Source organism: Castor canadensis, chromosome 4 (assembly GCF_047511655.1).
Source record: "Castor canadensis chromosome 4, mCasCan1.hap1v2, whole genome shotgun sequence".
NCBI lineage: Eukaryota > Metazoa > Chordata > Mammalia > Rodentia > Castoridae > Castor > Castor canadensis.
The window spans coordinates 88,465,234-88,492,806 of record NC_133389.1 but is presented as its reverse complement, the minus strand read 5'-3'; the positions used below and the strand labels follow the sequence as shown (position 1 = coordinate 88,492,806).

The 27,573-nt window shown below is 38.0% G+C and overlaps 2 protein-coding genes across 6 annotated transcripts in view; one reads left to right on the top strand and one right to left on the bottom strand.

The window, feature by feature from the left end:
* LOC109699322 (MLV-related proviral Env polyprotein-like) overlaps positions 1–9,334 on the bottom strand; it is a 55,845-nt gene extending 46,511 nt beyond the window's left edge. For 3 of the 5 annotated variants that reach the window (XM_074070583.1, XM_074070581.1, XM_074070586.1), the window contains exon 1: positions 9,210–9,321. Coding sequence is in view for 1 of the 5 variants with exons in the window: in XM_074070585.1 (XP_073926686.1) it covers positions 9,210–9,279 (70 nt within the window). In the remaining 4 variants the exon portion in view is untranslated. Of the gene's footprint in view, positions 1–9,209 lie in introns of all 5 variants that reach the window. The other 2 variants (XM_074070585.1, XM_074070582.1) reach the window with 2 other exon arrangements.
* The window catches only part of Actr3 (actin related protein 3), a 51,434-nt gene continuing 32,270 nt past the window's right edge, over positions 8,410–27,573 (top strand). The window contains exons 1-2 of the mRNA XM_074070587.1: positions 8,410–8,681; positions 26,136–26,191. Of these exons, the coding sequence (XP_073926688.1) occupies positions 8,638–8,681; positions 26,136–26,191 (100 nt within the window). The 5' untranslated portion in view covers positions 8,410–8,637. The remainder of the gene's footprint in view (positions 8,682–26,135; positions 26,192–27,573) is intronic.

Genomic DNA, 27,573 nt, shown 5'->3' with positions numbered 1-27,573 from the left:
TGTGAGAAGTGTCACAATTTGTTAAATTTACCACAAGATGAAAATAGATGAGTCAGAAAAAATGTACTCACATCCAGTTTGTTCTCATAGGACTGGAATCAACTATACAGTTTTAGATGAGTGAGAAGCTTAAACATTTCCTTAAATGTGTATTTTGGCTAGCGCTGGTGGCTCATGCCTGTAATCTTAGTTACTTGGGAGGCTGAGATTGAGAGGATCATGGCTTGAAGCCAACCCCGGGCAAAAAATTCATGAGACCCCCATCTCAACCAATAGTTGGGTGCAGTGATGCATACCTGTCATACCAACCTACACCAGAGGCTGACATTGAAAGTATTATGGTTGTGTGAGGATAGTAAGTGGCAGAAGTGACTTTGGGAATGTAAGGGGAACAAATAACAGAAGAATGTAAAGGGGGAAATAGCAAAAGTAACTTTGTCTTAGATAAGAGAGACATATCCAAACCACAACACCGATAGTGTAACTCTCAGTTGGAGGCTGAAAACCTGAGGACTGAGAGAGCATCTGGTATAAATGCTAGAACCCAGAGTCTGGTGAAGCTGGAGGTCTGGTATCTAAAGCAGCAGAAAAAAACCCTATCCCACTCCCCAGACGAATTCACCGTTTGCAGTTGTTCTCTCCAACCCTGGCTGGCTGGGTCCCCCCCACTGAAAGTGGATCTTTACCACCTAGTCCATTCAGTCTCACATACTTATTCCCTCTGGAAACACCCTCACAAACACATCCAATATCATGCTTTACCATATATGTAGGTACTCCTCCTTCCAAACGTGGTGCAATGATCCTTTGTACAACTAATCCCTTCTTCAGAGTTCTCCATTTTTCCTACTCTTGGTCCCCTATTGAGATAAATGGTGCAATTTTTTTGCTGGGGGTTGGCCTGGAACTGAGATTCTCCAATTTCAGCCTCCTAAGTAGCTGAATTACAGATGTGAGCCACCAGCATCTGACTAATTTTTTTTACTTGATTTATTCATTCAACAAATATTTATTGAGCACTTATTATGTGCCAGACTTTCTTCAAATTTGGGTAAGTGTATTTTCTAGCTGGGTGAGATACATAATAAACAAATGACCCAATAAATAAGACATTTGCTCTAAAGAAATGTCTTTACACTCTAAAGAAATGTCCTCACACTCTAAAGAGGAGTGAGGCAGACCGTCTTAGATTGGGAGATCAGGAAAGGCTTCTCTGAGTTTAAATGATTCATGAATAACTGATGACGTGTGTGTGTGTGTGTGTGTGTGTGTGTGTGTGTGTGTATGTGTGTGTGTGTGTCCCAGAGAGAATATGCAGGTGGGAAGGGGTTAATATTTGTGAACAGCAGTAAGAAAGCAATTTGGTAAGGCATCAGGGGAGAAGAAGAGACAAGATGGAGAGGGGGTGTGTGGTTCAATATAAGGACTATGGATTTTATGGCACATTGGACATCTATAGTCCATCTAGAATTTGTTTTCACATGTAATAGTAGATGCATGGGTCTCTGAATAGGGGTTAGCTAACTTTTATTTTCTTTCAAATTTAGTCACTTTTTTTTTTTTGAGACAGGGTGTCATTATGTAGCCCAGGCTAGCCTCAAATTTGTGATCCTCCTTCCCAGTCTCCCAAGTGCTGGGATTACAGGTGGTTACTCCTTGCCTGGTTTGAGTCACATTTCAAACATCTATTCATTCTCTTTTCTCTTTTTTATTGTTTTATTACTCATATGTGCATACAAGGCTTGGGTCATTTCTCCCCCCTGCTCCCACCCCCTCCCTTACCACCCACTGCACCCCCTCCATCTCCCCCCGACCCCTTCAGTACCCAGCATGAACTATTTTGCCCTTATCTCTAATTTTGTTGAAGAGAGAGTATAGGCAATAATAGGAAGGAACAAGTGTTCCTGGTTGAGATAAGGATAGCTATACAGGGAGTTACATCTATTCATTCTTGCAGGCAGTGGGGTACGGTTTTATCCCACAGAATCTCAGCTCATGTCAAACACTGTACAGATATTACCACTTTATAACCTATATTTTTAATCAAAAGTAAATATAATTAGATATAATTTATAATTAAACATCTAATAAAATTAGTTATAATGAATGAGTATCTTTTATCTTAGCATCATAGTCTGTTTGGACTGCTATGAAAAGTGCTATAGACTAATAAATAACAAATGTATTTTTCAGTTTTGCAGGCTGGAAAGATTAAGATCAAGGTGCAGGCAATTTCCATGTTCTAACAAAGACCTGTTTCAAGGAACATACATGGTTGTTGTTCATTGTATTCTCACATGGTGAAAAGGATAAGGGAGTTTTTTAGGGTCTCTTTTATAATCACACTAATACTATCACATTGGAGATTAGGATTTCTCCCTCTCTCTCTTTTTTTTTTTTTTCCTTTGGCAGTACTGGGCTTTGAACTCAGGGTCTCGTGCTTGCCAGGCAGGTGCTCTATCACTTGAGCCACTCCACTAGCCCTTTTTTGTATTGGGCATTTTTGAGATAGGATCCTGTGAACTATTTCCCAGAGCTGGCTTTGAACCTCAATCCTCCTATCTTTGCCTCCTGAATAGTTAGGATTATAGGTGTGAGCCACTGGTGCTTGGTGGAGGTTAGGATTTCAACACATGGATTTGGGGGAAGACACAAATATTTAATTATAGGACCCAGGGATGTGCTCACTGGACTTTAAAACCATGGTGGCAGTTTATAAGTCACATATGAAAATCAGTTTTACAGTCGCACAAAGCTTTTGATTAAAAAACATAGCCTTAAGTGATCAGTCAATTTATTTTCTAAACTTGGCCCTGAAGAAATGATTTTGGCCAATTTCCAAAAATCAAACTTACTCACAAAGGATCAGAATTGTCACCAATGAGACATTTAAGGAAATGCAAGGAAGGCAAACCTTAAAGAGAGCTTCTAAAATATTTTGGATAATGATACCATTAAAAGGGTACATATGAAGGCCCCAAGATAACATCTGTGAAAAGGGGAACAAGTTTTTGCATGTTTAAGTCTGCATGTTTAAGTAATGAGTAAAATAATTAAACAATATTCCTCTTGATCTGCTAATAATATCATTCTATAATGTTTTTAAAATTCATGCTTTACAACAAACCTATAAGTAAATACTGTCCATTTTATAGATAAAGATACAGAGTAAGTGATAATTCAACTCAAGTCCCTTGATTCTAAAATTAGTGTTTTTTCAATATACTAATTTAGTTGTCTAAGATCACAAAACTTGAGAAGAGAGAAGTCAGTGTTCACAGCCCTTGCTTCTGGCTGCCAGGCTACATGAACATCTTGACCAGTTGCCTATCTGCTCTTAACCTATCTGTTCTCTAGGGTTTGGTTAATCTGCTGATCTGAAAATAGATACCCCCATGGTAATACTGTTAGGTAGCAGACACGAGCAATGAGTGTATGAAAAGAAATTAAAATGGAGGCTTTTTAGGGCCTCCTGTAATCAAGTGGGAAAAATGTTAGGTAACAGGTGCAAAAGCCCTGAGCCAAGAAAATGTAAGGGAGTGTTTGGTACATGCCTAGCAACTCACTGATCTCTAGGGCTGACACAATTGGCTACAAAGAAATTACACATATCATCCTGTCTAGTTATAGGAAAGAAGATAAGAACTACCAAGGCCCACCGCCTAGGCTCCAGCCCAAACTGGGTGGAGTGACTGACCATGTCATTTTAATCTAGCTATAATTGCAGATCCTCTTCTCCACCCCGTTTTCTTAGGTGGTCATGGGAAATTGCGTGGGCAAAATGATTGAGACATGTCATAATTCTTCCATAAGTTTCACGTCAATCACTTCCTGTGGGCTGGTCCTCTAGGAGGGACTTCAAGCTCCAAACCCGTGTGCATCAATAAAACCTGTTCTAGGGTTGTCATTTTCGACCTCTCTTTCTGAGAAAACCTACTTTCAGTTCTAAAAGTGTCTTTCTATTTTAATCTATTTACCTATATGTATGTATGTATATAAATACACACACACATATATATCTTTTTTTTTTTTTGGTCAGACTGGAGTTTGAACTCGGCTTCGCACTTGCAAAGCAGCTCTACTGCTTGAGTCATACTGCCAATTCATTTGGTTTTGGTTATTTTGGAGATGGGATCTCAGAAACTATTTACCCACGCTGGCCTCGAACCTTGATCCTTTCCATTTCAGCCTCCCAAGTAGCAAGGATTACAGGTGTGAGCCACTGGTGCCTGGCAAACTTCACTATTCTTAATAAACTATACTTTTCACTATTCTGCTTTGTGTCTTGCCTGAATTCTCCTCTTGCCAGATGATCAAGATAGCTGTGCTGACCTTCAGGTAACAATACATAGTTTGATTTTTTTTTTTTTTAAATAAACATTTCTCACTTTAAAATAATAGAGATTTTCTTGGGCACCTTTTAAGATCCAAAGACATTGGATAAATTGGCTAAAAACACAGGAATAACCTAGGAAATCCTGAGGGGGTTAGAACTGGGGTTGGTCTGGACTGCTTTTTATTCCTTCACTCCCCAGCTTTTTAAAAATTAGTATATATTAATTGTACAAAGGGGTTACCTTCTATAATTTCCATATATACATATAATATATTTTCATTAAATTTACTGTTTCTGACTTCTTAAAAGAAATTGTTTAAACTTTCTGGGCTTCTGTATCACTTAGAGTTCTTTTTTTTCTTTTTGGTGGTACTGGGGATTAATCTCAGGGCCTCTCACTTGCTAGGCATGCCCTCTACTTCAGCCATGCCACCAGTGCCAATTACTTAGTGTTCTTAAACTTTATGTAAGTAATGGGAAGTGGCTATGGTTAACTGAAGCCAAAGGAGATTTATTGAAAGGATATTGCAAGGCTCACAAATACTTGAAAGGTCATTGACAACCAGGCTTGGAACTTGACAAGAACCAAGCATCTGGTTGACCTGAGCTAAAAGGAAACTGGGGAGCTATTAGGGAGCACAGAATGCATAGCAGTCAAATAAACCCCTCCCACATACTGTAGCTTTCTTTTCACTAAAAAGATCATCTCTAACAAGCCTTCTGACATCCTCTGCTTCTGTGTTTGGAGGAGAATTTGCAGGAGAGGTGCATATGCAAACAGGGTGATCAGAAATGCTTTGGCCGGATGTGTATTTGAAAGCTCTATGCAGCAGAGGGTGGCTGGGTAGCACAGAGGCTGACCAATTTGGTATGCAGCAAACAGGAAGTAAAAGGATCTTAAGCAAGCAAAATGTTTGGGTAGACAGATTATGAGGAACATGCACAAATGGCATTTCCAACAAGCGTTGGAAGCTTCCAAATGTTTCTATCAGTTACTGCCTTCACAGGACGGTCTTAACTATGGGAAAGAGACTGAAACAGGTTTCCGCATGCCTTTGAAGTGAGAAATAGTACTTAGCTTCATATTTGCAGGCAACACACACCTAAGCCATAAACAGATTCAAAAATTAAAAGTTGCAAAATGCCAACCCATGGGTCAGATAGAAGACATGCAGAAAAGAATTATTTACTGTCTTAGTCTATTTTGTGCTGCTACATCAGAACATCAGAGACTAATTTACAGAGAGGACAAAGTTATTTATCACGGTTCTGGAGGCTGGTGAGGCCAAGATCAAGGGGTTGGTATCTTCTGTGGGCCTTCTTGCTGTGCCATAGTATTGTGGAAGGTATGGCATGGGTGAATAGAGGGAAGTGGGCCAAACTCATCCTTTTTTAAGGAGCCCACTCCTGAGATAATGGTATTAATCTATTCATGAGAACAGAGGGTTCATGGCCTAATCACCTCTTTAGTTTTCTCCTCTTAATACTGCTGTATTGGGGATTAAGTTTCTAACACATGAAATTTGGTGGACACATTTGAACCATAGCAGTTAACAAAGATTAAGATACTTCAAATTTCTCTTGGGGAAAAAATAAAGGCTCTGGTAACATCAGGACTTCTGCCTGGGTGTGGGCTCTTCAGGCTACCATAACCTCCTTACGGTACATTTCATACATAGAACATTATCAGTACTTGGACATACTCAAGTTTCTGATCCTAGATGTAACTACTTTCTGACAACTGCCCAAGGCCAGAGTATGGGCAGCAGTCTTCAGGGCAACCAGCCTGGGCTTCCCAGGGTGGCCTTCTAAAGGCCCTAACATCTATCCTTGCGACATCTTTGGTAGGATACTTCATTCCTGATTTAATGACCTATAACTGCTGAAAACTATTTGCTCTATCCACTTCAAGTCACAACTGTCTTTTCTATGGGAGCCAATCTTCAAGCACATACTTCCCCAAATGACTCGAACTACCTGATTATAGAAGTGAGAATTCCCATGTAGCATCTTCAAAAATGTAGGGGAAAACCAACAACCATGCATCTGAAAAAAACCACTTCTGTTTGACTTCTCTGAAGGTGACTTCCCAGAAAAGCCTTCCCTTAGGATTATTTATTTAGTGTGAATAGCTGTGGATATGCTGGACACTAATTGATGATGCCTCTGCACAAATCGGATCCCATTTGGATGCTGGCCCTCATATATTTCTGTCTTCAACTCTAGCACACTGGATTCTGCTGGATCCAATCTCAATAAAGGAGCCAAAACATTTTTATTTGCCTGAATTCTTTTGATTGCTTCAAATTGCTTTTAGGATAACCTTTAAGATGCTTAGAGGAGTCTACAAATTCCTGCATTGCTTCTTTTTTATGTCTCAGGCTTCACTTTCTATTACATCTTCCCTGGCTCTCTGCACTTCAACACTTGGGTTGTTTTTTCAATTTGGGTAAAAAGCCAAGCCTGTTCCCTCCTCAGGTTCTGTATATCTGCTATTTCTTCTTCTTGGGGGGCTCCCTTTCATCCCCAATCTTTCCCGTCTCCTACTACCATCTTTAGGCTTTTTTTTTTTTTTATGCTTGATGTTGTTGTTACTAGTGTTTGAACTTAGGGCTTTAGCTTGTTAGGCAGGCACTCTACAGCTTGAGCCAACAACCCAGCCCTGGGCCTTAACTTTTAAATGCCATGTGGTCACAGAAGTTTTCTTCTCTTCCACCTTCCTCCCACTTTCCCACTTCTCACTCCCATTTTTTCAGTCCTCTGCACTCTTCTTTCAATTGCTCTTAGCACAATTTGTTTCTCCACTAATATGTAAACTCTAAGAACAGAGGCTTTATCTATTCTGAACTCCACTGAATGTTTGGGATCAGCACAGTGTCTGCCATAACAGATTGGGTGAGCAATACTTCTCTGTCAAATATGAAAATACAGGTATTCCTCAGGTCAGTACAACACTGTATTTATGTGATCTTCTCTACTGAATGAGACATCCTCTCTTATTAAATATATTTTCATTACAGTCTCGTGTAAGTAAATCCAGGATGGTTTATCAGAGGACAAGCTGGTAGAAAGGAAAGCTAATAACCTTCCAGGATCCGAATGTGGGAACCCAGAAACTAGTTAGAAATGGGAATTCTTAGGTTTCATTCCAGACTAATCAGAAGACTCTGGGGATGTGACCCAACCAAGTGTTTAAGAAGTCTTCCCGGTAATTCTCACCTACACTAAGTTCGAAAAGCATTGCTTTAGTTTGTACTTAAAAAAAAAATTTCACCATGAATTCCTGGTATTATCTTAAGAGCAGAATCTTACCACTCCAGTGGGAAGTCTTTGTCACCATCCAAAAGCCTTAATAAAGGTCTATTGTATAGACTAGATTCTGTAGACTATAATTCCTGGGAGGCCTGCCTTCCTTTCGGGTACAGGCCTGCCCTCTGGGGAGACTACAATCTAAAAACAAGCAATAATGCAGAAGTGCAACTGAACAAAGCTGAGAACAAAGGCGGGGGGACCAGGGTGCACGCCTTTGTTCAAGCCTTTCCTGGACAGCTCACCCACATTCTATTTGGCTCTTTTCCACCCAGAGAAGCCGCCACTCAAGTGTTAAGAATGGTTGCCTGCCGCTGACAACGTTTTCAATCAGGCTGTTTTCCCTCGGGCACTGGAGAAGAAATTCATAGCTGCAGGGCGCGCTCCATCCTGTCCTCAATCCAGCATAGAAGTGACTGGAACCCTAAAGGTGGAACCCACAGGCTGCAGAAGAACCTTCCAGCTGCAGAAGCTGAACTGGAAGCTCAGGCTGACTTCTCTGCCTCTACCCTGCTGGAAAACGCGAAATGGATTTCTCCAATGTGCGGACGGGAGCCGCGGCCGGCGGCCGCACACTACTACGCATGCCCACTCGCCCCTCCCGCTCGGAGCCGGAAGGGGGAGCGCTCGCGGCCTGGGCCTGGCCTGGCCGGGGCGTCGGCACCGGCGGCCATCTTGGCTTCCCCAGGAAAGGCGGCGTGAGGGGAAGAAGTTGTAGGGTGGGGGCAGGAGTGAGGAGGAGGGAAGAAAAGGGAGGGGAGGCGGTCGCGGCGGGGCAGGGCGGGGACTGCCTGCCTGCCTGGGTTGCGGAAGTGGTAGCCGCTGACCCAGGCTGCTGCCTTCTTGCTACTGCTTCGGCTTCCCAGCAAACCCCAGGACAGAGGGCGGCCGGGCTGTGGATGGTCAGATAGCTCCCATCTCCTGCCGCCAATTTCTGGCCCCAACCAGCACGGAGCAGACGGCGGCAGCGGCAGCAGCAGGCGAGGAGGAAGATGGCGGGACGGCTGCCAGCCTGTGTGGTGGACTGTGGCACGGGGTAAGGGGGAAGGGTGGCGACGGGCTGGGCTGGGGAAACTGAGGCGGAGAAAGGAAAATGGCGGGGGGAGGGAGGAGGCCGGGAGATGAATGGAGCGGCGGCCCGGCCAGCAAGGGGTGGGGCCGGCAGCCGGCGCCTCCCTCGTTTTCTCGCTTCACCCTCCTGAGATTGGGGCGCGGGTCCCAAAACCCCCCAGCAGCTCCCTCGGCGCGACCCCTCCCCGCCCTTCCCCCACGGCGGTGGGCAGCGCCGCCCGGGTAGGTGGGTACGGTCACCCGCCCGGGGCCGCGGTCGTCTTGGGGCGCTCGCGAACCCGGCCCACCGCGTCCCTTCCTGCCAGGGGAATTGGGGACCCAGGGGGCCGAGCGCTGGGACTGGGCTGGCCGAGGAGCGAGAAAAGAGAAGCGCGCCTTGTAGGTTTTGCAAGATCTCTGTGACAACATTCTGCCTGGGGTGTGGGTGGGGAAAGGGAAGGCTGGGACTGTGAAAATGGGAACCTTAGAATGGGGCTTTGATCCGACCACCCACCTCTTTTCCACTCCACTCGCGGGCCATTGCCATTTCCCACGGCGCTTTGACCGCGGAGCCCAAGTCCCATTTTAATTCGAGAGAGAAAGATGTCATGTGTTACTTCTCTTGCCTCAAAAAAGTCCCCCAGTGAGCAAGCGCGCTGCAACTTCCTTAGTTTTGTCAAAGCCGCTTCCTGCTTTCAGCCTTTCATAGCCTTATAAGGTAGTTTTTCGTTTCCAACGTGAGCCCATCTCTTTAGAACTTTGAAAATTTAAGCAGGTTGCGAAGAGAGTGAATTCTCGGTGCTAGGTATCAGTGTGTTTTAAGTTTAAAAACTTGTTCCTGTGTCCCACTGGGGAGGGAAGAGAAGCACCCTGGAAAAGAAACTTAAGTTGTAACTCGTTGGTTCTGTGACAGTCTTGAAAGCTCCAGGAAGGTGTAGAAGTATAAAGAAATGGGCTTAATTGCAAGTAGTTGTTTCTGATAGATATGTAGCATAGTTTACTAAAACAAAGAATAGCTTTCAGACAGTTACTATATGCTCTGCACTTAGAGAGTAGACTGTATAGTATTAGTGCTGATTAGCAAGTTTATGTTGAAATATTAATACTTTTTTTGGGGGAGGCTCTAGTTTTTTGAGGGTGGTACCAATTGCCAGCTTTTTATTCCTTTTATTCACCATACTAAATTTCTCTTAAAGTCTTCATTCTCAAACTTTTATGCTAGTGTAGCAGTTTCTAAAATCTCAGGCAGAGAGAAACAACCAAGTGAGTATTTTTTCTTAGAAAACACAAGTGTAGCCTTGGAACTTTCTGGGTTTTTCTTGTGGACATCTTATTAAAGTTAGTTTCTTGTAATGTAGTCTCACTTTCCAGAACAAGTGTTTTTTATTTTTCTTTCTCTTAGTATAGTGAGTAGTTTTTTGTTTAGGGTCAGTTTTAAAATTAAATTTGTCCTGAGTAGGACTTTTCACGTGTGCTAAAGTGATAAATACTGCCTCATAATTAATACTTAATGCTTTAGAAATTGCTGAATCATGAATAAAGATAGTGTAGATAATTATCCCCCTAATAAATAACATGGTGAAATCTTAAGTAGGATGTTTCTTTTTCTGTCTCCATTTTCCTCCCTTTTGAAATAAGAGTTTTGTTTATTTTGAATTAGTGTGTTAGGTATCTGATTGAGCTTAACTGTCCTTAAGTGATCCCTTTCTGAAAGGGCAACCATGAATTTAAAACACATGCTAAGTAACTAGGAGGATTGGTGAGATGGGTTCAGTCTGTTTGTGTTTTAATATCCCAATTGTTACGTCATTGTATTACTTCATTGGTCTTAGCTCACACAGAACGATTGCTGACTGGACACCATTATGTTATGGATGGAACTGATTAGGAGTCCCCTTCTCTACCAACTATTTTTTTTACCACCTGTCATAATCTGAATTTCCCACTTTAGAGTTTCATTTATTTTGGTTCTTAGAAGGCTTTTGTTTTTTCTTTCTAGTTGCCTATTGAATGCAGCCACTGAAAAGTTACATCCTCAGCTTTATTAGCACACATGAGAGGATCTTGAGACTGGGCTGGGGATAAATAAGCATGTTTAAGAATGGCCTTAACAGGGAGTTTTATGTCCAAAATAACTGGTCCCCAAATTGCTAACTGTGCCCCTATAATTTGAGTATTTTTTTGTGCTTTAGAGAATGTATTCATCTGAGATCGGTAACTGCAGTTACTCACTTAGTCCAAGTGAAAAGTTATAACCAGAATCAGGTTGCTCATTCCATTTCATTATATCATTTAGACAAAAGGTGGCCAAAAAAGTGGCTGTCTTCTAAATAAACCAGGTGTCTTAGGTAGAGAAGCTGTCAGAGAAAATATGAAACATATCCCAGAACTTTGAATTAGGGGCTGGGCATGTAGCTCAGTGGAAGAGCACCTGCCTAGCTTTGGAAGCACCCTGAGCCCACTATTGCAAAAAAAAAAAAAAAAAAATTAAAAAATTAAAATATTAGAAAATTAGGAATCCTCAAGCAAAATTCAGCTTAGGCTCAGGTCATCAAAGTAAAAACTTGTTTTGGAAAGAATTTAGAAAGAAATGCTTCCTTCATACTGATAGGTGATCAATACACCTTTTTGGTCTGCATTAGAAAAGCATTGTAGAATAAAAATACACCAAATAGATAGGACTGGTTGCTTAAACAATGAAATTACAGGGAATGAGGCTGTATAATGTTATAGTGCCTGTTCAATTTGTGCTGGGTTCAAGCCCTAGCACAAAACAAAAACAAACACAAACTAAATTACACTGATGGGAAAAGCGCATTTTAAAGCATTAAAAGATTGTAATACTTGGAAAGATAAGGATATCCCAAGTGGCATTGTTTTGTGTGTTTTCACTCAGGTTTCTCAAACATTCAAGAGAACTCCTTATATCCTTTTATTATGTTGAGCTTGGTTACAGAGCTTTGCATTGTGAATTTTATTTTTGCCTGTATGTCTTTTGATCATCACAGCAGAGATTAATATAGTCTTATTTTACAAGTTTCGGATATATTTGCATCTAGAATAAATTAAGGAATTTCTTGAGGCTTAAACTTCTTAGCAGTCTTAAAATATAAGCATAAGTATTTTGTTGGAGTCAGTGAATGGGGAGGGTATTTAATTCATCCTGTGTCCAGATTCCAGAAGGTAATACAGAGGATCTTGTTTGAGAGCAGTGGGGAGGAGCTAGGTGGATGGAGGAAGGCATGCATAGGAAATTCCTGTTTCTTACGCGTTTTAACAGTCTATTTCTCTAGCTATTTCCAAAGGCAGAAACATTCATAATATATTGTTAACCAAAAGCATTCTTTAAAATTGTTATTCCTTGATGGCTTTTGCATGTTGTTTGATGTAAGTATAATGGACATGCTCCTGTTAAGAAGTCAGATTCTTAGACTTAGCTAAAAGCTTTCTTTTTCTGCCAGTCTTCTTTCCTCCCTGCCAATTTTGTGTTGAAATACTTAATATTGACTTTGGATTGTGTATATATTGTGTCTAATGAACTTTCCAGCCTTATTTTTAAACACAGTGCAGAATTTTTATTTTAAGCTCAGAAAGAAAAGGTTCAGTACTGGAGAAACTGGTGGCCAGGCTTTTTATTTGCCTTTATCTTATTTAACCTGTGACAGTTATTTTTGCTTAATTTTACAAGTGAGAAAGTAGGTTTCAAGGATTTAAATTATTTTGTTAATGTCCTTTAGTAAGCAGGTGGTTGGAGCTGTGTTTAGGCCCTGAGTTCTTTCTGTTAATACTACAGGGACTACTGGGCCACCATTCAGAACTGTGCATTACTTTATTTTTGTAAGTTAATTGTAGTTACTACTGTTTAAAATAATCTTATAAAAATAATAGTAGTCTTATGAATTTGATTTGATTAACCAGAGAAACCTTGTTGTCTCTTAACTACACTATTTCTTCTTAGACTATTTCCTTGTCAATTTGCTTAAATTTATGTGTCAGGAACTATGCTGAATAGTTTATGTTATCTCAGTAACTTTTCACATTGACCTGAGAATTATTTGTTTTATAGATAAGAAAATTTAGGCTTCTATAGTTTAAGCTACTTGCCTAAGGTATTGTAGCAAATGAAGTAAGTGTGCTATTCTCCTTATATAGAGGATGAACCTTTGGCAATTTTGAATCATTTAGATATTTTTGTTTTTTTGGAGGGATGGCGTAGTTTATGATGTTATAAAAGAACAAAGCATTGTTAGTAACCTGAGGATGATTTGCACAAGTAGAAAAAGGAGTACTATCAAATTGAGGTTTACTGTGTACTTAGCAGTAGGCCAGTCACTCTTATAATGAAAATGTCTTACACAGTTGCCTCTCCAGAATCTTACTTACACAAGAGCTAAAACCATTAAAAAATTAAAGAGTGGTAGATAACTGAAAATCAAATGTTAGGACATGTACTTTTCAAACAACAGAGTAGCTATTCTCTACACTGTAAGGAAAGACATATTATTGTGGTTAGGAAGTCAAGCAAGTTGTATTGAATACTGAATTTGACCTATCCTTTTAAGGGTTTGAATAGATACACAGGAGAGCATTTTACAAAGGGAAGAAAAAGCATATATGTACAGCTGAAAGGGAAGAGCAGCTGCTTCTTAGGCTTTGCCCTATCAGCAAATGTTGCATTGCTTCCCTCCTTTATGAATTGAGGACTATGTAATAACAATGTGAATCTAGATTTTGTAATATGAAAAGGAACTAAGATTTATTGGGCTGTATACAAGGTATATATGTCAGCAAATCTTTGATTGCAAAGGAATTTTGATAGGGAATGTAAATCATCAAGTTGAATGTTGAAAGTAGAGTTTTTAAAATATTTGCAGAATGAATGCAGTTGGATCACCTGTAGAGAGATTTGAGTTGGAACATAGTAGGAACTCATCTTTATTAAATAAATAAATGAAGGAAGGAACAGGAATTAGGAATGTGGTTTAAACTGTATCAGAGACACCTCATATCCAGTAACCACAATCTCAAGAGTTGGGCCTAAGAATATCCATTTAAATGGGCTTTCTAGATGATTCTTCAGCAATTGACTCAGCACCAAATTTGCAGAAATTCTGCAGTAAGATATTGGGGATGTGGTTGGAACAGAAGATGTAAATTTGGAAACGATTGCATCTTTTGTTTATACCTTTTTTTGGCAGTTGCATTGTTTATTGTTTATGACTAGCAAGGGCTTTGTAGTCAGTTGCTTATGAGTTGAAGATACACTTAGTAGCTGTATAATTTTGTACACTTCAAATTCAGCAGGTCTTATTTTTCCCATCTGTAATTTGGAGATCATACTATCTACCTTATTTTATTTATTTTTATAATTCATGAAAATAGTTCAATACACAGTACCTGGCACATTTTAAGAACATACTACATTGTAATTATAATAATCAGATAGCTCCTTCTTTTTTTGAATTGAAGTTCTTAAGGAAAGGAACACAGTGTCTTGTGCTTTTTTTATCTCTTACAGGCCTTGGCCTGCCTACCACAGTTCTTTGTACACTCAGAATGTTTTTGCTGATTTGAGAAATGGGAAGGCGGTATAGCTAGGACTTGGAAGTTGATTCTAGTTAATTATAGATAGGCATTAATGAAGATTTCAAGATGTGAGCTCGAGTGATTGGGACAATAAAGGAGTTTTAAGAAACTGAGTAAAATTAGAATTTGTAGTTGAATTTGTAATCTATAATTGGAAATGTCCTTAAGGAAGTTAAAATACAAGAACCTCTGGAATGAAGGTGAAGAGTTGGGAATCATGACTATAATTTCTAAATTGAAGCTAATAACATGAGGAGTCAAAGAAAAAAGAGCATAAAGATTGAATATCAGTGTTTCTTCTTCAAAAATTGTGGGTATGTGATCCAGCTTCTTGAGCATCACAATAAGAATGAGTGAGCACATGTGGTGAGTCATCAGATATGCTGTCAGTCTCTTATTTCATCCTTCTTCTTTTTTTTTTCTTCCCCCAAACCCTGGATCTTGCCATGTGTAATGAGTCTGGCCTCAAACTTGTGACCCTCATGCCTCCCAACCTTCCTAGTACTAGGATTATAGGCATGTGTCACCCAATTCCTAGCTTCATCTTATTTTATAAAAGGTAAAATCCTTTAATCTAGAGGGGAGTTGAGCTCATAGTAGGGCTAAACTTCCTTGTTCAGCAGGCTTATCTCCCCAAATGAGTGGAAACAGCTAAAATGCTTGGGATAGACGTAGAAGTGTGGAATGGTTAAAATACACCTTCAAGCGGTGTATTTCCTGCAAGAAAATTTCACTAGTTAATAAAAGGACTTGAATGCTTTTTTAAGTGACACTACCTATTTATAATAACCACACACATAAAGAAGCAAGAGTAAAACAAGTAATAACATTACAAAATTGTGTATTATGTCTTACTGTGGACTTAATAATACTAAACTGCAAGGTAAGATAATGTTGTTGGATTAATGTTTTAAGTTTGATTCTTTAAAATAAGATAATGATTAATATGGCATTGTTCTGATTGTTTTATAACTTTGTGGGCCTTTAATTTATAAAACAGAAAAATATGTAATTACTAGAGGAGAGAAATAATATCCTTATTTTTTAAAGGACTATTTTGTGAAATTTTTTAATAATTGTTTCATAATCTTTAAAAAAAAATTCTTTCCAAGTTGTCGATTTAAATTCAGTTCATTCTTACCTACTTTGTGTAATCAGGAAAGGAATAACCATGAATTTATGTAGTGTGGGTATACTTTTATTCTTCCTTGTTCCTCTTGGGGCACCCCTAATGCATACCTGAGAAGAATATTCATGTGCTCTGATGCTGAGCATTCCATCTTTAAACATTCTCTACTTGCTTTAGTGTTTTTTCCCCTTTGAGAAGATACAGTACTCTTCAGCAGGTATGCTTTATGCCTTCTTCAGTTTTTAGTGTGAATGAGGAGTTTCTATGAGAAGTATGGTAAAAGTCCTGAAAGGGGGAATCAGAGAGCAGAACACCTTAATTAGTTAGGATTGGTTTCAGACTTTAAAAATGTAAACCATAGGGCTGGGAGAGTGGCTCAGGTGCTAGAGCCTGTGCTTAGCAAGTGCAAGGCTCTGAGTTCAAACTCCAGCACTGCCAAGAAAAAAAAATTACTAAGCCAGGTGCTGGTGGCTCATGTCTATAATCCTAGCTATTTGAGAGGTTGAGATCAGGAGGATCACAGTCAGAAGGCAGCTGGGGTAAATAGTTTGTGAGACCCCCATCTCTAAAATAACTACAGCAAAATTGACTGGATGTGTAGCTCAAGTGGTAGAGCTTCATGCTTTGCAAGCATGAAGTCCTGAGTTCAACCCCAGTCCCACATTAAAAAAAAAGTAAATTATGCTTTTAGTATTGGTTTACATTAGAACACAAGTATGTGCTTACTTGAATTTTAGAAATTATTTTTATTAAGCATAATGTGTTTTTCTTTTACTTTAAGCATTTATAAGTTACTAACTTTGAGATTACAAAAATAGCATTTAATCTATATTTGTAAAACATGCGCTAGTGATTTAAGGGAGGTGCCTAATGAGCCACATAAAATTAAAGAGGTGAGGGCTTGGGGGTATTTTACTTAGCCATGTACATGGTTCTGAGTTCAATCCCCAGCACTCCAAAGAATTGTAAAGACCCCCCCCCATAAAAAAGACTGAGAAATATTTAATCTACTCTTCATTTATGAACAAAAGCAATTTCAGAGCTGAGAAATAACTTTTAGGAGTTTATCTAATTATAATATTGTTGAATTGTCTTAGGTAGCTGAAATTTCTTCTTAGTAGTCACAATAGTATAAGCATGTGGTTTATAGTTGAGGCAGTATTGATTGAGGTCTGGTGCAAACACTGTGCATCATACTATTTTTTTGTGGTGCTGGAGATCAAACTTGGCCTTACTAGGTAAGTATTCTACCCTAGTCCTTTCTGACGTACATTTTAAACCAAGTTTAAATACCTGGTTTTTTAAACAAAGTTGTGCTCTGTCCCTAAGACAAATGACTTTCATAAAATGAATGCCCCCCCCCCCCCCCCCCCCCCCCCGCAAGAAGCATGCTTGCTTTTTTTAAAAATGATTCAGAGATTTAGATCTTTGGATTTCAGTAAAAGATTCTTAGGATTTTGTACAAGTCAACTGTTTCATGTCCCTTTGTAAGTTTTTTTTTTTGAGATAGTTATTACCTTTTAAGAAATCCTGTGAAGTAGGTACTATTATGTAATTCCCATTTTAAAGATGAGGCGACTGACGTATTAGGTAGTTCTAGAATTTGAGTTCCAAGGCACTCTCCTTCCAAAGTCCAGTGTTACACTGCTCCTATTTAGGATATACTGAATTTAGCAAGACATGTTAAATTGTTAACCCAGTTTTTAAGAATGTTTGTCTTAAACATCCATACTTACAAAAAGTAACTATCTTTAGAGTATCTAAGTTTTAGTATAAGTATGAAATACGTAGGGAGGTCCCAGTGACCTGTGACCAGTTCATTGATTTGACTAACCTGTAACAAATGCAAGTTAAATGATACAGAATTAATTACTGGCCATTTCAAGATTGTAAGGATATATATTGTATCTAATAGTACAAAATTGACAGTTGCAGTTTAGTACAGGATAATCATTTAGAGAAATGATGCCTAATTACATAGTAACTTCAAAATGAAGCCATATGTATTTCTGAAGCTATAATTTGAAAATAAGTAATCCATTGATACATTAAAAAAATTCCTTTCTTATGAATGACCATAAAAACACAGAACTGAGTCAAATAATAGAAGAACTTAAGAAAATAGATACCTCTGAAAAAGGAAATTAGCTAATTAATTTGGCAGTACTGGGGTTTGAAGCCAGGGCCTCTTGGTAGGCAGGTGCTCTTTCATTTGAGTCATGCCCCTTTTTGCCTAAATTTTTTTTAGAATAGGGTCCCATGTTTATGCCTGTGCCTGTTTGAACTGTGATCCTCCTATGCATGCACTACCATGCTCAGCTTTTTTCTGCTGAAAAGGGGGGTTCTCACCTTTTTGCTTGTGCTGGCCTCAAACCACGATCTGCCCAATGTCCACCTTCTGAGTAGGTGGGATTACAGACATGAGCCACCAGCACCTGGTAGAAACTTTTTTAATCCATTCAGGACTTTTATATTTGACTCTGCAATAATGATTTTGTAGATTAAAGGAAAGCTTTGGGTAAATGGAGTGAAAGAAATCTTTTATCTCTAGAGCACATGATGTATTTGATCCAAAAAGCACATAAAGTTTTAGTAAAACCTTGTATGTTTCCTGTTTGACAGTCTTTATTTAAAAAATGGCAAAAAAGGTAGGGATGTTAGAGGAAAATCCCTGGTTGCCCTTGTCAGTACCTTGTCAGTATGTGTACATGGCCCTATCTTATTTTAGTTTCCTTGCTGTCAGGAAAGTTATTTGAGAAAAAAAAGATTTTTTTTTTTTTTCAGCATTGGGGTTTGAACTCAGGGCCTCACCCTTGCTAGGCAAGCACTCTTACCTCTTTGAGCCACTTTGCCAGTCCTTTTCTTGTGATTTTTTTTTTTTTTTTTTTTTTGCTTTCAAAGATAGGGTCTTGTGAACTGTTTGCCCAGGACTGGCTTTAAACCATGATGCTCTTGATCTCTTGATCCTGTAGCTAGGATTACAAATGTGAGCCACCAGTGCCTGGCTAGTGATTCTTTCTTTCTTTTTTTTTTAAAAAAGAGAAACAGGTTTTAAAATTAATAGGAAGTTTGAGAAGAAATGAAAGAAATGTAACGTGGCTCTATAGATATTTTAAATGGAAATAACATCAACAAAATTTTTCTAGCTAATATAAACAAAAATTATTGAAAGAGTGTGGTGTGGATCATGGAATTGACAGGATGACTTGGAGAACCAGGCTTAGAAAAGGAGCAGAGAATAGGGGAGGTTAGATAGCTGGATTCTGCTATCAAAGTTGCACTGCAGTATGCTGCAACTAGACACTTAACTATGAATTCTGTTTTTTTCATTGTAGTTTAAAGTTCTGACCTAAGCTCAGATTAGCTGGACATAGACCCTGTGTTGTATAATAGCTGATGTAAGTGTAATGGGTGGTATCAGTTTCCTTCTATACAGGACTGCATGGTTTTGCCTTCTACCAAGAATTGTCAGTGATGGGTCCCTCTGAATAGAGTTGGGGATTTGATTCTGGTAGGAAAAAAATTATAGTGTTCACTGCAGGGAAAAAAGATGAAGATGGAGAAGTAAGTGTACTGTTTAGCTTTCTGATGTTGTTGTTGAAACAAGTGCTCACCAGGTAGCACAGGCTGGCCTTGAACTTGTGATCCTCTTGCCTCAGCTTCTTGATGTGCTGGGATTACAGACATGCTTCACCATGTCTGGTGACAGGCTTATTTTTTTTCCCAGTAAGCAGAAGTATAATTTAAAGAATTTGAGCTGTACTCATTTTTTTCCCCTAGAAGATAATGGGGTACCTATTTTACCTACCTATAAATAGATATATAAGACTAAGAAAAGAAGAAATAGTTTATGTATTCAGTTTGTTTGTAGTTGGAGAAATTAGTCTTTACTAAATATCTAGTAAGTATCAGTATATAGCCGAATACTCTTGGTGGTTTTGAGTTTTATATATATATATATAAAATATAACTATATAATATATATTATATATATATTATATAATATATATAGTATATAATATATAACTATAAATGAAATAGTGTCTACCTTTCATTTATATAACTATAAATGAAATAGTTTTTGTGGTCATATATGCACAAAATGTATAAAGTATTATAATTCTGCCAGGTGTAGTGGTGTATACCAGTATGTCAGCATCCAAGAGGCTGAGGCAGGGGGATTGAGATTCAAGGCCACCTTAGGTTACATAGTAAAACCTTTGGGGGTGGGGGAGAAAGACACACAGAGATTGGGGCTGAGATTGGTGGTTTGGTTGTAGACAGTATGAAACCATGATCTGTTGTGAACCAGACTTAGGAGATTTTACTTTATTCTGGTGACATGATAAAAATAATAGTTAATAGTTATCCAGTCCATATTGTATGCCAGCACATATGCTTTGCATATGTTAATTTATTAGAAACTCAACCCTTTGAGGGTAGTTACTGTTAGCTCCATTACAGATGAAGAAATTAGCAATGAGAGTATCACTTGCTTGCATATATCTCACACTAGCTGTGTTTGATCACATGCTATAACATTTACCCCTTAAAAGTTTACAGTTGAGTGGTTTTTAGTTTATTTGCAAGGTTATGCAGTCATTTTATATTTAGTCTTAGAACATTTTCATCATCCCTTAAAAGAAACCCCATTCTGATTCGTAGTCATTCTCCATTTCTCAGCCTCAACCTTTGGCAAACCCTAATTTACTTTTCTGTCTTTATGGATTTGCCTAATTTTTGTTGCCATTTTATGAAAATGGAAGCATACAATTTAGGGCTTTTTGTGACTGGATTCTTTCACAGGACAGGCATTGACTGCTGTAATCTGTGTTTGTAGTGGTAATAGTGGGACTGATGTAGAAGTAAAGGGGTTTGGAAAAAATTGTTATGAATCATGCCAGGCACTGGCAGCTCATGCCTAAGGCTGAGATTGGGAGGATAACAGTTCCAGACCAGCCTAAGCAAATAGTTCACGAGACTCCGTCTTCAAAATAATCACGGCAAAATGGGCTAAAGGCATGGGTCAAGCTGCAGAGTCCAGTTTTGTAAGCCCAAAGCCCTTCAAACTCCAGTCTCTTAAAAAAAAAAAAAAATCTTCAGAAGCTCATGCTAATCCTAGCTACTCAGGAGGCAGAGGTCAGGAGGATCATGGTTCGAAGCCAGCCTAGGCAAGTAGTTTGTGAGACCTTGTCTTGAAAAAACCCTTCACAAATAAGGACTGGTGGAGTGGTTTAAAATACAGGCTGTAAATTTAATCTCTAGTACCACCAAAAAAAAAAAAAAAAATCTTAAGAGCCAGGCACAGTAGCTCACATCTGTAATCAAACTACTCTGGAAGCAGAGATCAGAAGGATCTCTGTTTGAGGCCAGTTAGGGCAAAAAGTTAGTGAGACCCTATCTCAATGAACAAACGAGGCATAGCAATCCTAGCAAATGGAAGGCATAGGTAGGGAGGATCTTGGTCTGAGGCTAGCCCCAGGTGAAAATGTGAAAGCTATCTGAAAAATAACTAAAGCCAAAAGGACTAGGGGTGGTTCAAGTGGTAGAGTGCCTGCCTACTAAGAGCAATTGGGAAGTCCTGAGTTCAGATCCTAGTACTGCCTCCCCTGCCAAAAAAAGAATCTTTGAAACAATAATTATAGGAATGGGCTGGGCGATGATGGCTCATGCCTTAATCCTACCTGGGAGGGAGACTGAGATTGAGGTTTGAAGTCAGTCTGGGCAAATAGCTTGAAAGACTTCCATCTCCAAAATAACCAGAGCAAAAATGGACTGGAGGTGTGGCTCAAGGGGTAGTGCACCTGCTTTGCAAGTGTGAAGCTGAGTTCAAATCCCACTCCCAGCAAAAAATATATTAAAGTAATGGATAGAGGGTCTAAGGAGGTTTATAGAGAATAGAAAATTATTCAGGAAAGAAAATGTTTACTGAATACTTAATTGCCATCTGCTGTTACTTCTTTTTCCTTTTCTTTTTTGGTGGGACTGGGGTCTGAACTGAAGGCTTCATAACTTGCAAAGCAGGCACTCTACTGTTTGAGCCACACCTTTAGTCCATTTTTGCTGTGATTATTTTGAAGATGGTGTCTGGCCAACTATTTGCCCTGATAGGCTTCAAACTGTGATCCTTAATCTCAAACTTCCAAGTAGCTAGTATTATAGGCATGAGCCACTAGTGCCTGCTGTTACTTGTTTTTAATCTTGTGAAAACCTTGTGAATTAATGTCATTTATGTAATAGACATCTGTGTATGATCACATCTGTGTATATGAACACAGGCTAGTATGTGGTAGAACAAGCTTTTCACTCATGTCTTTGATTTAAGCACCATGTTCTTTTTTCCTCACTTCCACTCAGATTTTAAGGTTTGGCCTTGAAAGGACAGGAAGAATGTTATTTCTGTTGACACAAAGGAGTCCACTCAACAGTCTATTGATCTTTTTGTGTCAGGTTAAACATTTGCATGCATGTAATGAAAAAAACATTGGAGGAAACTGGAAAAGCTTTTAAAATCATTGCTATTTATCTTTGTAGCTAACACTGTCTTAATCTACTTGGCAAATTTCCCTGTAAATTGGCTGCTACATTCTTCTAAAAGTTCCTAACACCAGATGACCTTTTGAGTTCTGGTGTAGTATGAGGAAAAATACGGCAAAGCTGACAGTTGAGTATTATGGGAGTGCGCCTTGGAATTAATTTATAGGCCTCTATTTACATTTAAAATTTGATAGTGATATTTATGTCAAGATTTTATATGGTATATGTTATGTTTATGATATGGTACAGAAAGGGAGGGTAGAAGCAGGTCATTTGTATTTGGGTAGAATTCTTTTTATGTTAAATTAGTGGTTGTCAGTATAGTACTAAGAAATTTTAGAAAATGATTGGGCGAAATTTCTAAGAGCTACAGTTCTGTGTTCTTAAATTTGTTATGTGTGTTTTAAAAGTGTTGAAATATTGAAAGTTAAAATTCTGTGTCCCCCTCTCCCGCCTCCTTTTTCAGTAATGGGGGTTGAGCCCAGGGCCTCTTGGACTCTAACACTAAGCAACATTCTCAACTTGTATCTTTCTAAAATTTTGTTTTGAGATAAGCTATTTCCTCAGCTTGGGGTTATTTGTGTGTATCAACACCACCAGCTTGCCATTTCTCCCTGAGTAAGTTGCAGTGTTCAGTGTAATAACATGCTTACTGTTCTTTGGCATGATTTTTATCATGACTTTTTATCCCAGTTCAATTTTGAAGTTTGATGTTTTTAAAGATTTTATTCTCATTTAGTGGTTTCGTATTAATAATCTATTGCTATCTTCATATAGCTTGTTTGTTATGAGATGTTTTTCAAAGAAAAAAGGAAATACAAATGATTGTATTAAGTAAAAGTACTCTTGTCAGCTTCATAGTTTTAATAAGTAAACACTGGAATTTGCCAAATTAAAAATATCCAATATAAGGGATACTAATGCTTTTTACACTACAGGGATTACTGACTTTACTATTTAAAAATTTTTCCTTTTAGAAATGTACAATGAATACTATAACTTATATATATTAGAATTATTACCTGATTTTCTTATATTTATGTCATCTCTTTTTGGGTTTTTTTTTTGGAATTTCTTTTTTACCATTTTTTTATTGTTGTGCTGGGTGGGGGTGCACTGTGGTATTTACAAATGTTCTTATAATATATCAGATATATCATGATTGAATTCACCCCGCCCTCGCCATTCTTCTTTATCTCCCAATCCCCGAATTCCCAAAACAGTTTCAGCAGCTATCATTTTCAACAGTTTCAACAGGCTTACATGTGTACACAGTATTTGCACTGTATTCACCCTCCACACCCTTTCTCCTCTTCCTCCCACCTCCCACTAATACCAGCTCCCCTCCCACATAAGACGGGTTCCACTCTCTTGTCTTTTGGGTTTTTAAGAGCAAGAGAGTATTATTGATGGCTGTTTCCAAGTCCTCTTCCCTCTCCCTAGAGGTAATTACTACTGTGACATACTATTTCTTGTATAAATCTCATTTACCTTTTGCTCTTCATTTTTACCAGTTCAGGCTTTCCATTCCACCTAACCTGATAACATTTCTACTGCTGTCTTTTGGTCATCAGGCTTTGATAACTTCAAAAGTACTTTTGAATTGTCTCTTACATTTCCATCTTTAAGCAGTTTCTAAGTTCCCCTCCTCTTTCCCCCAGGATTCAAAATCAACATTGTAGAGCTTTTTTTTTTAAAAAACCCTTATTGCTGTCACAGTCCAGAGCTTGATTCCCTAGGCCACACAGTAACATTTTTTTGCTTTAGTTTTTGAAAACATTATATTGTCCTTACAAGTTTTATAAAATTGGATAAGGTAGTTTTACATTTTTCATTTTAAACTATTTAGAAATTGATACTTTTCTCGGTATAGGAAAGTATAAAGAAATAAACTAGTTTCCTAATTTGATTGCCCATATAATTCCAAATACATATTTTAAGTAATAACATGTGCATGTCTATGAATTAAATATTTCTAGGATATATAAGAAACCTGATAGCGATTGATTGTTGGGCAATAGATGATTCATAGTTCATGGTGGCTGTGCGTTTAACTAACTTTCTAATTTTTCTGCTCCACATCAGTGGAATGTGAGCTGTTGAGTCATATGACCTCTATCCATTATGGGACTTCTGTTTTTTCCATACTTGAAGGTTTTACGTTAATAAGAGATTTGGGATTGGAAGAATAAAACAATTCTTGGGAGTGGAAGGGTATTAAAAACATATCAGATATATGCTGTACAGTCTGAGAATCTTCTGTAGATATTGGTTTGAGGGTAGAGATAATTTGTATCACAACTATAAAGCATTTAAAACTTGAGGTATCTGTGTGGCCTTTACGTAATTACTAAAGGAATGGAAAATTTGGGCGAAAGAGTATAATTAGAATTGACATTCTTTGTGAGCACTTTGTGCCAAGTGCTATGCTAAATGGTTTACATTGTTATCTTAGTAGGCTAAACAATCCAAAGTTAGGTTTTTCTTGTTTTACTGATGAGGGAATCAAAACTCAGGGATTATTATTAAATAATACAAGGGTAGGGGAAGTCAAGTATCTGGAGAGGTTGTGGAAGTTTTCATGTAGTTACTTGATACTTAACATGAATTTTGCAGGATGAGTAAGAATTTAGCACTTGTGTTCATGGTTGAAAAAAGAACATCTCATGTAGTAGCAGTTTTAATTGTGGCTTAGTGGCATGAAATGAGTTTGACTATTCAGAAACTCAGCAGTTTTTATGGTTTAGGGATTTAATGTGGTGTCAGGGAAGCAGGGAGAGGTTGTTAGGAATCAAATATTAAAGGGACTTTCTTCATATGCCTTGCAAAGAAGTTTTGCTTACTTTCTTTAAACATGGACGGTGGGAAACTTTTGATGCTTTAGTTAATAGAGCAATATCACATTTTGAACATTTATTTGGCACACTCAGTTTTTAACTTAATTTTGGGCCTTTCTTTATACATTAAAAAATTTTGCAGATATGTGCAATGATGTCACAGCAATTTACCTGCTTCTTTTTTAACAGAGGGTTTGAATACGGAATAATATAAAATATTGTTGTTACTTTTCTCTTTAAAGCCTGTTTATAGTTAATAGCTTTTCCTTCATGGCAAAAAAAAAAAGTCCAGCTATCTCCTAAGTAGCCTCCAAAATGCTGCTTGTCAAAGGTCAGCTTTTATAGTTTCTAATTACCATTTTTTAAATTATTTTATTGTAAGACTAAGCAAAAATATTTAAAATTATATTTATTTTTGAATAGTAATACATTCAAATGGTATGAGATGATAAAAGCAATAAAAACAATCTTCCTCTCAGCCCAGCACCAGTGGCTCACACATGCAATCCTAGCTACTTGGGAGGCTGAGATTGGGAGGATTGTAGTTTGAGTCCAGTCCAGGCAACTAGTTCGAGAGACCCCCATCTCCAAAATAACCAGAGCAAAATGGATCAGAGGTATGGCTCAAGTGGTAGAGCACCTACTCTGCAAGTGTGAAGTTCAAACAGCATCAGGAAAACAAACAACACTTCCTCTCATTTCTGTCATCTGTCTACTTCCCTTTCTTAGAGATAACCAAAATTACTAATATCCTGTATTTTTTTCAAATCTGTTTTTTGCCTAATCAACTATGTATATTCTTATCATTCCCCTTTACTTTGAACAATGAAACATTGTTCTATACCTTGCTTTGCTTGTTAACAATATATTTTAGGTGATTATTCCATATCAGCACATAAAAGCTTCCTCAGTCTTTTTATTGCTGCACAATACTCCATGGTATAAATTTGGTATATTTAACTAGTTTCCCCTTTGATAGACATTTCCAGTCTCTAGCTGTTATAAGTAAGAGTGTAGCAAATTGATCTTATATGTTATTTCTCACATGTTTGAATATCCCTGTAGGATCAGTTTCTTCAAGTAGAATTTCTTCTCAAAAGCTATGGGCATTTGGGGTGGGGTGTGTAACTCAATGGTAGAGCAGCAGTTGCCTAGCATGAGTAAGCCCCCTTTGTTTTGATCCCCAGTATCACAAAAAACAAAACAAACTTATGGGCATTTATGATTTTCATTTAATTTTCAAAGCAGCGCTGGTAAATAATGAAACTGTGGAATTGTATATATTACAATTAAATTCTACTTCATAATAAGTGAAAATTAGATTAATAACAAAATTCTTTTTGTTTTGCAGATATACAAAACTAGGATATGCTGGAAATACAGAACCACAGTTTATCATCCCATCTTGTAAGTGTTTCTTTCAGTCTACAAATGAACTAATTTAAAAATCTCCTTCCTAATAATCAAAGTAAAAGAAGTAATCAGTTTCGATAGTCTGTATACTGAATGTTAATTCAGTCCTTTAAAAACATGATTTGCCAAGTTTGCTTTGAGGATATTGCTGCTATTAGTTTTTCCAGTTATTAAATAGTACATCTCCCATAATGCCCTTTAGCATGCATATACGATTATTGTTTGCAGGACCTGTCCTATTGACACCGACAGTGAGTGCCCATATTTCCAAATAAAGATGGTATCTCACCTTAAGAGATACCAACCTTGGTTTTCTGTTTTCCTATAACCATACTGTACTTGTACATTATGTACATGACTTTAGAATGTTTTTATTCTTTCTTATTTTTAACCTCACTTGTCAATCAAGTTGAGAATAAGGTAGGAATTATGCTTGCTAAAAGCTATAAATCTTAAGTCTCTGTTGGACACCAAATACATTTTTTTTGTTTGTATCATAGGGATATTATTAAATGTGTGAAAAAAGGAGAAATACACTGTCAGAATTGTACCCGAAATCTATTTAATGTTTGCACTTACCATTTTTCTGTTATATTTTTCCAGGAATTGATTATGTAAGAACTTAGGCTATTAATTAAAGCTGATTTTTTTTTTTTTTTTTTTTTTTTGGTGGGACTGGTGTTTGAACTTAGTGCTTCACACTTCCAAAGCAGGCACTCTACCACTCGAGCCACACCTCCAGTCCATTTTGCTCTGGTTATTTTTGGAGGTAGAGGCCAGACTGGCCTTGAACTATAGTCCTTCCAATCTTAACCTCCCAAGTAGCAAGGACTATAGTGTGAACCGCTGGCACCTGGCAAATCTGGTAATCTGATAGGTTTTAATTTCCAGATTGTAGGGGATGTTTATGAAATAGTGCTTTCATATGAATCTAGTGGTCTTAATTAGTGACAGTGTTGCCTTTTCACTTGCATTTTATTTATGTGCATTTGTCTATACTGAAGGACAGGTATGCTTTTTTTATATCTTTTTATTTTTCCACATTTGTATATCATTGATTTTTTTTTTTTTTTTGTTCTATTTTAAGAATGTAGTGACAAATGTTAGCTTTATTGCTGACCGATGTAGGTGTCCTTCTGTGGGTTGGTACTCGATTTTAATTTTACCTGAGTGTATTGTTAAACCATTGTTTATGCTTGTTTTAGTTTCATAAGGCTTCCATAACAAAGTTCCAAAAACTGGGTGACTTAAAGTAACAAAACCTTAACAGTTTTGAAGTCTAGAGCTACAAAGTCAGTGTGTCAGCAGGACCATGTTCTTGCTGATGGCTCTAGGGGAGAACCCTTCCTTGCATCTTCTAGCTTCTGATGTTTTTT